Source organism: Eschrichtius robustus, chromosome 16 (genome assembly GCF_028021215.1).
Source record: "Eschrichtius robustus isolate mEscRob2 chromosome 16, mEscRob2.pri, whole genome shotgun sequence".
In the NCBI taxonomy this organism is placed as follows: Eukaryota; Metazoa; Chordata; class Mammalia; order Artiodactyla; family Eschrichtiidae; genus Eschrichtius; species Eschrichtius robustus.
Window position 1 is genome coordinate 78,722,429 of NC_090839.1, and position 12,546 is coordinate 78,734,974.

Here is a 12,546-nt window from a genome sequence, read left to right on the forward strand (position 1 = left end):
ATAAATAAAACAGGTCACCCTCCTTTCTGGATAGTCAGCTTCAGGGTGAGGATGGTGAGACTCATGCAAGTCACTCTACCTCTTCTGAGCCGAGTACCATCACCTGGGTGCAGCTCTGACACACATCCTACTTCTGGATGCTAAAGATGCAGGAATGTAACTCTAGATTTCATATCAGCCCCTGGTGGAGAGTATATTTTTTTTCCCTAGTTCCACATTTATTCCTTTTTTAAAATTTACAGTGCTTTATTTTTACCCTTTAATATACCATGGTTATCTTTCCTTACTAATAACATGAATTGATCTGATTTCTGTTTTTTAAATTATTATTTATTTACTTATTTTTGGCTGCGTTGGGTCTTCTTTGCTGCACTCGGGCTTTCTCTAGTTGCGGTGAGCGGGCGCTACTCTTCGTTGCCGTGCGCGGGCTTCTCACTGCGGTGGCTTCTCTTGTTGCGGAGCACGGGCTCTAGGCGCGCGGGCTTCAGTAGTTGTGGCACGTGGGCTCTGGAGCGCAGGCTCAGTAGTTGTGGCACATGGGCTTAGTTGCTCCGCGGCATGTGGGATCTTACTGGACCAGGGCTCGAACCCGTGTCCCCTGCATTGGCAGGCGGATTCTTAACCACTGCACCACCAGGGAAGCCCTGATTTCTTTTTTAATCTAAACGTCTTAAAAAATCGTATTATGAAAATGTCCAAGTATACACAAAATAGAATGGCACAATAAACCCCCATATCCTTTTCTTCCCTATTTAAAAATTGTCAAAATTTTGCCATACTTACTTCTCTATCTCCCCTTTTTTTCTTTGAAGTAATTAAGACAAATCCCAAGTATCACATTTGCCTTCAAACTTCAATATGAATCTCTTTTAAGCATTAGATTTTTTTCATAAACACAATATCATTATCACAGCTAATAAAATTATTTTTTTTAACATGACTGTTTTCTTCCAGGTTTACTGAGGTACAGTTGACATATAGCATTGTGTAAGTTTAAGGTGTACAACATGACAATTTGATATATAGACAGACTGTGAAATAATTACCACAATATGTTTAGTTCCATTTCCTTCTTAGTTTGTCATTTTCTGGGTATCTCCACTTTAGCCTTTCCTTAGAGGTCACTCATTAATAATTTCCCTTACTCTAGCTTGGAGTCCTGTTTTACAGGGTGCTTTCCTAGCCCGTGATGATCACCCGCTCTCTCCTGTGGGTCTGGTTCAGTCATTTGATGATCGTATTTTTGTGTAGGGTGAGACTTGTTGTGGGTACTCAGAGGTTGTTTTTGCCTCTGAGTGTCCAGCTTTAGCTGAGTGGCCAGCCTTGAGCACATTTTGAAGATATACTCATCTTTTAAACATTTCCTTTTCATGCATCTATTCTCAATCCCAAGGGCAATCATTGTCTTTTCAGTTATTTCATTGATCATTAAGCCAGCTTTCTTCCCATGACTTTTATTAGCTTTCCCTTTATATGCATGCAAAATTAACTTTACATTGATTACAAGTAGGTCAGAATTACAGTGCAACTCGGCCTTTTTTCAAAATGCTCACTGCCCCCCCTCCAATTACCACCATGGCAGGGAGAAATAGTTTTCAGAGAATGGAGTTCAGGTTTCTTTAGCTCAGCTTCCCATCAGTTCAGCTGACATCAAGTGAGTGAACACTCTTTGTGAGGAACGTCCTTGGTGCTGAAGGTGCAAAGGTGAAGATGACATCGTTTGTTGCTAGATGTTTTTATCTATAGTTTAAGCTAGAAGTGAAGTAATGCGAAAAATAAAGGGTCTCCAACAGATGGTCCTCAGGAACGAGGTGTGCTAAAGTACACATCCAAAAGGAATGTCGGGGAGGCAGGGAAGAGAACACCACCTGCTAATTGTTCTCCGAAGCTTATTTATGAAATAAACATCATAGTAGAAGTGGCTGTATCAAAGATATATTATTTATGACTTTCAGCCAGGAGGGGTTCTTAGGAACATCTTTGGCCAGGAACTATATTGTTATTTGAGAAGAAAGAAGAAAATGTTTTATTTCTGATTGGTCCAATCTTTAGAAAGAGGAATACTCACACATATCAATTATACCTCAATTTAAAAAAAGGCATAAGAAAGTATTCAGAACAGAGGGGGGGTTAATCAACCTCCCCGCAAAAAAACCCCAAAGAAATAGGAATACTCTACGTTGAACCTTATATCATTTTTTAAAAAAATTATTTATTTATTTTTGGCTGTGTTGGGTCTTTCGTGCTGTGCGCAGGCTTTCTCTAGTTGTGGAGAGCGGGGGCTACTCTTCGTTGTGGTGCTCGGGCTTCTCATCATGGTGGCTTCTCTTGTTGTGGAGCACCGGCTCTAGGCGCGTGGGCTTCAGTAGTTGTGGCACGCGGGCTCAGTAGTTGTGGCTCGCGGGGTTGAGAGCACAGGCTCAGTAGTTATGGTGCACGGGCCTAGTTGCTCCGTGGCATGTGGGGTCTTCCCGGACCAGGGCTTGAACCCGTGTCCCCTGTGTTGGCAGGCATATTCCTAACCACTGCACCACCAGGGAAGCCCGAACCTTATATCGTTTTTATTTCTGGGTTATTCAGCTTATTGCTATGACCTTAGGATAAAAATTCTGGAATCTTAAGTTTCTGCTTTGGCATCTTTCGGTGAGATAAGGTGTGCTTCCTAGTTAATATGATGACTGTAGTGACTGTTCAGGATCAGGAAGCTGTTCAGGCTAAGAGAAATGTCACAAAACTTGCTTAAGAAAAAACAAAGAAAACTAACAACGACAACAAAAAAAACTCCAAACCAAAAAACAAAAACAACAACAAAAAAACAAAACCAAAGCAGAGTTTAGAGGTGAAAGGGATAAGGTTTAGGGAAACATGAAGTGAACAGACTCTGTGTGTGTGAGTGAGAGAGAGACAGAGACAGAGAGACAGACACACACACAGTGGGAAATAGCCCTATAGATTTGCTGCTGAAATGTAGCGTCTGCTGTTGCCTGGGCTGTCCTCCTGCTCCAGGACTGCTTTCCATTAGAAATTTGGAGTATGTCTTATTTTCTGACATATTTCTTTGAGGACAGTGAAAGACAGCATGAGGTTGAGTCCCTGAGGGCCTTGTTTTTGGGGGAACACTGTAATCGCCTCTGACAGTGAGCATGAAATAGAAATGTCCTTCTTGAAGGAGAGAACCAAGGTTTTACATATTCTCAGTGCCTTACTTTTGAGAAAATTAGGATAATTTTAAAATCCCAGAATTATACTTTTAGAAGGCTTATCCACAGGCCTTTTTTTGGTATTGGTTTTTGTTTGTTTTTGTAGTGGTCTGATATTTATTAGCTGTAGCTCTCAGAGAAGATGGCAGTTGATCTCTTTGCCTTTAAGTTTTCCTCATTCTTCCCTGGTAGTGTCCTTTGTTGGTCCCTCTTCCTTTCCTCAGATATGTGATTGCGTAGACTTCAGTCCTTGGTCCTCTTCTCTAACTGCCCTTCTTGCCTTGGTAATCTGCTTCGGGCCCTTGGATAGAAATACCATCCATTTCGCAAAAATGTTTATTTCCACCTAGGCCTTTCTCCCAGAATCCAAACTTGAATGTTGGACACACATTCAGCTATCTAACAGACATATTAAACTTCACGTGTCCAAAATTGAACACATGGTATCTACCTCCACCCCCTTTCCCACCCCCGCAATACTTGTTACCCCCATGTTACCCCTAAGGCTTTCTTACCGCCAACTTGTCTCAATTGATGGTGACTCTTGCTTAGGCCAAAAACTTTATAGAAATCATTGACACCTCTCTGTCTCTCATAACCTACATCTAATCCATTAGAAAATCCTTCAAACATACCTTCAAAATAGAGCCTTTGACTATACCTTTGAAATAGGCCCAGCTGATAAGCCCTTCTTGCCACCTCCACTGCCACCACCTTGGTCCAAGCCACCAACCTCTCTTGCTTAGATTATGTAATGTCCTTGTGGCAGGTTAGCCTCTCTGCTTGCCCCTCTGTTCTCAACATAGCACCCAACGTGATCCACCCTGCTTAGGCCACCCTTCTCAAAACCCTGCCGTGGCCACATCCGTGTTGCTCAGATTCCGTGGACATGTCAGCGTCTCCCTGCTGTCTCAGGGGTGGGGGAGGGGAGGCAGGCGAGGCAGGCAGGCACACTCGGTGTGACTTTATGTAAATACCTGGTAATTTCTGTCTGACTTTTTTGCTTTTTCATTTCTCGAAAAGCGTTTCTATATGGTACCAATCCTTCTTCCACCACTTGCTTTAGTTTCAGTGCCCGTATCATAGGAGGGTCCATGTCGCAAAAGAAGTCAAAAGCAGTCTTGAATAATCGAACGCTTCTGAGATTGCCTCGTGTCCATTTGGCTTCTGGCACTGCTTCTTCTCTGTCTTCTTCCTCGTCATCTGGCGCTGGTTAGGAAGCGCTCATCTCCATGCAGTCATCTTCTGTTCGCTCCTCTGGTGTGATGTCTGCTAGCTCTTGAATTTCTCCAAGACCCATATCTTGAAGCCCCACCTTTTTTTGTTGTTGTTGTTAACTATATCCACAATCTCTTTGGTGATTTCCTTGATTGGCTCTGTCGTAAATCCTGTGAAGTCATGCCCAACAAATGGACACGGCTTTCTGTAGCAGGAATTTATTGTTTTTGGCTTGATGGCTTTCACACATTTTTCTAGAACAAGGATGGCCTCTTCAGTGGTGTAATCCTTTCAGACTTTCCTAATGTTCTGTCTGTCAGGGATCTGACAGTCCTTTCCATAGAGTACCATGTGTAATGAGCCTTAAAGGTCCTTCTGACCCCCTGATCTAGAGGCTGAATTAGAGACGTTGTGTCTGGGGGCAAGGAGACCACTTGGACGCCTTTGCTGTTGAACTCATGGGGTCTGGATGGCCAAGGGCATTGTCCAATATCAAAAGAACTTTAAAAGACAGTCCCTCACCAGCAAGGTACTTCCTGACCTCAGGGGCAAAGCATCCATGGAATCAGTCCAGAAAAAGTGTTCTCATCGTCCAGGCCTTCTTTTTGTACAACCAAAAGACTGGCAGCTGGTGTTTATCTTTTCCCTCCAAGGCTCAGGGGTTAGCAGCTTTATAGAGAAGGGCAGTCGTGATCGTGAACCCGACTGCATTTGCACAGAACGGTAGAGTTAGCCTACCCCTTCCTGCCTTAAATCCTGGTGCTGGCTTCTCTTCCTTACTAATAAATGTCCTTTGAGGCTTTTTTTTTTTTTTACACCCCAGAATAGAGCAGTTTTGACTACATTAAAAACCCGTTCTGGCAGATATCCTTTCTTCTCAATGATTTTCTTTGCTGGGAATTCCTTTGCTGCCTCTTGGTTGGCAGAAGCTGCTTCTCCTGTTACCTTGACATGTTAAAAACCAAACCTCTTTCTAAAATCATCAAACCTTCCTTTGCTGGCATTACATTCTCAAGCTTTAGATCCTTCACCTTCCTTTTGCTTTAAGTTGTCATATAATGACTTTGCCTTTTGACTCATATTCGTCTATAGGTATGCCTTTTTTATAACAATCCTGCACCCACATAAAAGCTGCATTTTCAATATGAGATACAAAGGCATTTGGCAAAAAGCGCAAGGTTTTCACGCCTGCTGGTGTAGCTGCAGCGACAGCTTCATGAATTTCCTTTTCTTTTTTTTAACAATGGTCCTTACACTGGACTCATTTATCTTGAAGTGGCAGGCAACGGCCGCTGCAGATCTGAATCTGCGGTACGTATCCAGCCACTCACCCTTTTCTTGTCATCTGATGATCTTTCTCTGCTTCTTGGGAGCACTTCAGCATCACTAGTGGCACATTGTGTGGGTCCCGTGGTGTTATTTCAAGGTTCATGGTATTGCACAAACATGATGAAAACTACGAGAGAACTGCGAGAGATTGCCTTTTACTGCAATTTGCAATTGACTGGAGAGATGAACTGCTCACGTGGAGATAATGAGCCTCACGTGGCGTGGCGTTTCAAGCAGATACTTGCAACACTTGCGCTCAGCGCGGTAGCAACAGGAGATCCTAGGAGATTATTACCGAGGTACAGTCGGTACTACAGTTAATTTTGTGCAGTTATGATTTAATACTGCATCTTTACGTTTGTTTACATTTCTCTGGACTGGGAATGGTGCCGTGTGTGGTCCTTAAGTGTTTGTGTGAGTATGTTTTGATACATTTTAACTTTTTAAAAATTTATGTGTATTTGGGACTTCCCTGGCGGTCCAGTGGTTAAGACTCTGAGCTCCCAAGGTTCGATCCCTGGTCGGGGAAGATCCTGCATGCCGCGTAGCTGGCCAAAAAAAAAAAAAAAAAATTTATGTGTATTTTATGGTAGTAAATGATAAAATAGACAAATCTACATATATTTTATGCATTTGGGATATACCTAAGTTTTTCTTAAATTTTCTGGATATTTCTATGCTGTGGGGTGCATCTGCTAGTTTTTTCAAATTGTCACATATCTCCAAAAAATTTTCCTGTGTGTGTGTATACAAATGTACACACACACACACACACACACACACAGATATATATAAAAATCCACATATATATGGGCCTGCACGGTTCCAGCCCTTGTTGTTCAAAGGTCAACTGTATCTTGAATTGAATGGAATTACCATTTTACTTAAAATAATGGAAATAATTGAATTTCTATTTCAATTCATGAAATAATTACTATAATAAAAATACGATTTTTTTGAATGCTTATGTGCTGGGCCTGGTACCAGACCTGTCATTTCATGTGGCTTATTTCGTTGAATTCTTATAACTGTGTGCATGTGAAATCCCTATCTTATAGATTAGGGAATGGGTGTAGGGAGGGGTGAGTGGCTTGACCCAGGACACAAACCAGCCTAGTGGTAGAGCAAGAATTTGGACCTGATGTGTCTGACTTCCAGCGGTTAGGGCCCAGCCAGTGCTCAGTCATTCTGCTTTCTGAGTTTTAGGTTAATTTTGCAGTTCCGATTAAATCTGCCCTTCTACTCATCTTCTCCTGGGGAGATTAAAGTTACTGATTTTTTTTTTTTTTTTTTAACAAAAAGGAAAATTTATACTTAATGTTGAGTTGTCTTGGCAACACAGACTGAATTATGGATCAAGTTTTATTTAAAACCTTGATTCACTTAAGATATTAGATTTCAATAACTTAAAAAATTATTCATCCCCCAAATACTGACATGAAATACATTCTTGGAATTGCAGTTAGGTAGTCATAAAAGAAGATAAAACCTGCCACTTTTAGATTGTTCTGATTTTAGCATGCATTATCTTGGTTTGATGTCTTGGGTATTTACTTGCCCTTGCTTATTTCCAAGTAGATTGTGTGTGTGTGCCTGTGTGTGTGTGTGTGTAAAATAAAGTCACTTCCTGGAAACTAAAGCACAAGCAAGCAGTGAAAGCTAACTTTATTTTCTCCAGATTTGTTGTTGTTGTTGTTCTTTAAGGTGAAGTGACTGGGATTTAATCATTTTAAGAAACCAGGATGAAGGTGATGAGAAGAAAAAGTCCTTAATGAATGTTTTTGTGTATGTGCTAGGCCCTCTTCTAAAGCTTTTCCGTGCATTATCTCATTTAATTCTAAGAAACATTCTTTGCGGTAAGTGCCGCTTACAGTCAAGAAAACTACTTTTCAGAGATGGCTCATAAATGACTCAGAGGGAATATGAACATGTTTCCTCCCACCTCCAGTCTCGGTGAGGAATCTGTATCCTTTAGAGAGAATGGGTTCTTCAAAAAGAAACTAGAGATAATGGATAGAGATATCTGAAGTAAAAGAGATACGGTTTTATTTGCCTTTCTAAGCAATTTCCAAGTCTTTCAAACTCTGTGTTAGAGTGAGGGAGTTTTCAAGCATGCTTTCTAATTTTTTTTTTTTTTTTTTTTTCATGCTTGCTTTCCTACAGTACCTCGAGTCTAGAGCAGTGCTGCTTAACCCATCCTGGCCACTCTAATCACATGGGGAGCATTTAAAAAATACGGATGTCTCAGGCTCTCATCCCTAGAGATTGCGATTTAATTGGCTTGGGATACTGCCTGGACACTGGGATTTTTTCAAGTTCTTTGGGTTATTTGTCAACGTCTAAGTAGGGTCAAGAACCAGTGGTGTGTGGCAGTGGTTCCCCAAACTTGTCTGCATATTGGGATCACCTGGGGAGCTTCAAAAGCTCCTGATGCCTCTGCCCCTTCCCCAGAGGTGGTGATTTCATTGGCCTGTGCTGTGGCCTGGAATTTGGAACGTTGACAATTCCAAGGTGATTCTAGTTTGCATATAAGTTTGGGGGCCTCTGGTTTATGCAGTGGTTTTTCACTTTGGCTGCACATTAGAATCACCTGAGGAACTTTTAAAGCTCCCCTTACTCTGGCTTGCATCCACTCCAGTTAAACAGAATCTTTGGCAGTGGACCTAGGCCGCCGTAGTTTACGATACTCTCCAGGTGATTCCAATATGAAGCCAAAGGTGAGAACTGCAGGCTGCTGCTTCTCTCCTCTGTTCTTTTGGACCGACTGCATTTCGTTTCTCAGTTCGAAATACGTGAGGAATGAAGGCGGCAATGATTGGTATAGGAGAGGCTTTCCTTATGCAGCCATACTGAGTTCATTGTCTTAGACCAACAAGAAAGAATGCAGAGCTGAGCAAAATTATGGAAAGTAATACATTCTGTGTTCCAAATAACTAGCTAATAACAAAGTTAGTTTTGCCTGCTTGTATTGATGTAGTTTAATTAGCACTAAGACCAAGGATGAGGTTGCTGATATAATAATTCTAGGGTTTTTTTTTGGTTTTTTTTTTTTTTTTTTCTGGTTTAATAATGTTAGGGTTGCCCCCCCGCCCCCAGGCTCTTGTTTTGTATTATTTGGCTGGTATCAAAAGTAATTTTGCCCTCTAAAATCAAAGAACCATTAAGAAAACTTGAAAACTAAAAGTGATGTCCTCTATCTGTGCCTTATTGAGCTGGTTCCTTTCCACCGTGCTCTCCAGGAGTGCCAGGTGTCGGACAGGAACGCTTTGAGGAAGGAATGACAGTAAAGCACTGTGCATTATCCCTTGTGGGCGAACCCATCATGTACCCAGAAATCAACGGGTTTTTGAAGCTCCTCCACGAGTGTAAAATCTCCAGTTTCCTGGTCACAAATGCACAGTTCCCTGCGGAAATCAGGTGAGTGGTCCATCTTGTTAAGATACTGCTGCTCGACTCTGTGTTTGACCGAAAAGTAAAACTTAACAGGCATCACAGGCATTCCGAAAGGACTCACTGATTACTGAGTACATACAAATGTTGGGTTTGAGGGGCCAGGGCTTCTGCGTTTAAAAATCCATTCTATCGGGGAGGATGACGTTAGCTTAAGAAATGGAGGCACGAATACATGGCTGGGGGAACTCAAAAGAGAAAGCAGGTTTGTTCTAGATGAAAGAAGCAGGGTAAAACTTCTCAGAAAAGGCTTCATTAAATTTGGATCTTAAAATATGGCTGGGATGGGTACTTGGGGAGATAGGAAACTGTAGATTTTTAACAAGAACCGTCCGAGAAAGATACGGAGTTGGGGTATTTGGGATACCATCATGCAAGTATGGTTGATTAGGACCACAGAGTGTGCGAAAGAGACTGGCAGCTGGAACCCAGGTTGGAAAGGTGGGGGCAAGGTTGCAGAGGACTTCAAATGCTGTTCTTCAGAAAGATCTTGCTTTCTGCAGCGTAGCCTGCCAGCACGGTATAAAGTGGGGTGAGCCAAGAAGCGGGAAACTGGATAGGAGATTATACGTTTGTTTAGGTAAGAGTTAGAAGGATGAAAGTAAGGCAGAATGAGGAGTCTTAAAAAAGGTATCACTGAGGCATGGTAAGCTCGGCAAACTGTTTGTATGGCTCTGTGAGCCCTGCACAGAAGAGAACTTAACTGATGACTCGGAAAGTTCCAGCCACGTTGATTGCTAGGGCTGTGGGGCCCTGTGACAGTCGAGGGATCACGTGAGGAAGGAGCGGGTTTAGGAGGTAGGATGATGCGGTTGGTTTGGATGACTTAGAGGGAGGGCTCTCCAGGTAGAGACGACCATCTCCTGGGACCTGGAAGTGACCTGATTTTGCATTATACTTGAGCTATATACACATATTATAGTACCAAAAACACTAAATTTTACTTGGTTGTTATTTACTCGTGCCTTCTTCATTAGACTGTGAGTCCCTGGGCCAGTGACCCCTGCTTACTTATCTTTATGCCACTAGTATAATTCCTGGCACACTGTAGGTGCTTGGTTTAGAACTCAGCATCATAGGAAATCAAAGAGTTGATTAAAATTATTAGTTACCAGGCCGTAAAGCGAAAATCACTAACATTGTCACAAAGGTAGCTGAAATATTACTTTTTGAAGTTGTATAAAAAGGTAAAGTTAAAAGGGAAAGGTTTTAAAAAAGTCAGTGTGTACGTTTTGCATAGGGTCACCATCCCTTTTTTTAAAATTTTATGTTAAGATCTTTGACTTTTCAAATGGCTCATGAGGGCGGGCTTCAGACAGAGTGGTACTGGGATACAACCCCCTCCACACACACGTATAGAAAAAAGGAGTCTATCCCAAATTTAAGACATGCAGTCATCCCTGGTATCTGAGGAGGACTGGTTCCAGGACCCCCGGCAAATATCAAACCCCACTGATGCTCAAGTTCCTTTTATCAAATGGTATAGTATTTACATATAACCCACGCATATCCTCTCATACACTTTAAATCATCTCTAAGTTATTTATAATACCTGATACATTGTAAATGCTGTGTAAATAGCTGCTGGCACATGGCAGATTCAAGGTTTGCCTTGGGGAACTTTCTGGAATTTTTTTTTTCCCTAGAATATTTTTGATTTGTAGTTGGTTGAATCCGTCAATGTGGACCCCTCAGATACAGAGGGCCTACTGTAATGCCAGAAAGAATTGAATCTTCCAAGAGTGGCATGTAAGATAATAACCAGAGAGGATGATTCATTGTTTGATAATACATGGTATTCCTTGTGAATGCCATCATGGATTGTGGAAAAATGATAGAGAATTAAATAAGGTATGTACTTGAAAGTGGTCCAAGAGAAAATGGAAAGAGAAATTTCCTAGGTGCAGATAATATTGTTTTATTTCTGTGAATTAGGAGGACTCTGAATACCGATTGTCTCTGGTGTCCTACGGAAAAACAAGGCTATAGAGTTACTAATATAGCACGGAGATCATGGATTTTGGAAGTTACCCCTAATGTTGATGCACTTCGCTCATTCAAATCAGCTGTTAGATGAACCTCTTGCCACCATTTTATCTTTGAGCATACACTAGGAAGTAATAGTGTTCTCTGGGTGGTTGGCTGTGTACTAATTTTTTTTTTTTTAATAAAAAATTTCTAAATTACTACAGTGCCTAACCCATACTCTTTTGGTATCTTTTGAAGAAGATCTTGACTTTGTCAACTAGCCTTCCCTTGACCCACATGCAAGCATTACATTCAGGCTAGTGGCCTTTTCAGGATACTTAACTTTTCTTTAAAAGGATCTCAGTCTCCCCTCCAGCTCCAAAGCATATGGCTCTTTGCTGGCAGTTCTCCCACTGAAGGGAGTTTTCACAGTGAGTGGTCCTTGAGGATTTGTTGAAGATAGAAGCAAACACCTTGGGCAAATGAGAAAGCTTTTGCATTCTAGGTAGCTTTATGTTTTTGTTTGTCAACATAGAGGCTAATTAATAAAAGTGACAGGAATGTGTAAGACACTTAATGATAGAACCTGGTGGTGATTGCACAAAAAAAAAACCCCTTTCTCTTGAGAAAAAGCCTTCTTAGTTCCACAGAAACAAGTGCCTTTATAAGGGTATTTTGGATAGGCATAAAACTGATATATGATACACTGTAGCATGTATCAGTTATCTTTTGCTGTAACCACTTGCCTTAAAACTGAGTCAGTCAAACTAGCAACGATTCATTTAGCTTGTAATTCTGTGAATCGGCTGGGAGGTCTTTTCGTCTTGGCTGGCTTTGCTGGTCTCAGTGTTGTTCATGTGTCTAGTCAGTTGGCAGATACACTGGGATGGCTGGTTTATGATGGCCTTGCCTGGGACAGCTGGGGACACTATTCGTGTAGCCTCTCATCCTCCAGCAAGTCTGAAGTTGACCACATGGTGGCAGGGTTTCAATGAACAGCAAGAAAGGACAAACTCCAACACACGGGCATCGTTCAAGCCTCTGCTTGTGTCACATTTGCTCACTTCTCCTTGGCTAAAGCAAGTCACATGGCCAAGTTTGGAGTCAGTGAGGGGCACTCAGACCTACATCGCAAAGGGTCATGGGTACAAGGAGAGGGAGAGTTTATGGCCATGTTTGTACTCTACCGAATAGCACAGCAGGCTGTGCTTTGTACAAGGAGGATAACCTTGAACGTACCAGGACTCAAGTCTTTTTCAGGAACTTAATTAATTATGTGAGAAAGCTTGGAGAGTTCTTGAGACCAGAAGTCTCAAACTGGCAATTGATAAGGAGTAGGTTTTATTTGTCCTGTAGCATGTTTAGAAACTTTTTTTTTTTC

At 41.7% G+C, this 12,546-nt stretch overlaps 1 protein-coding gene across 3 annotated transcripts in view; it reads left to right on the forward strand.

Moving 5' to 3' along the window:
- The window catches only part of LOC137778715 (S-adenosyl-L-methionine-dependent tRNA 4-demethylwyosine synthase TYW1), a 206,782-nt gene that overhangs the window by 63,562 nt on the left and 130,674 nt on the right, over positions 1 to 12,546 (forward strand). For all 3 annotated transcript variants that reach the window (XM_068565973.1, XM_068565972.1, XM_068565971.1), the window contains exon 12: positions 8,987 to 9,164. In XM_068565973.1, the coding sequence (XP_068422074.1) occupies positions 8,987 to 9,164 (178 nt within the window). The remainder of the gene's footprint in view (positions 1 to 8,986; positions 9,165 to 12,546) is intronic.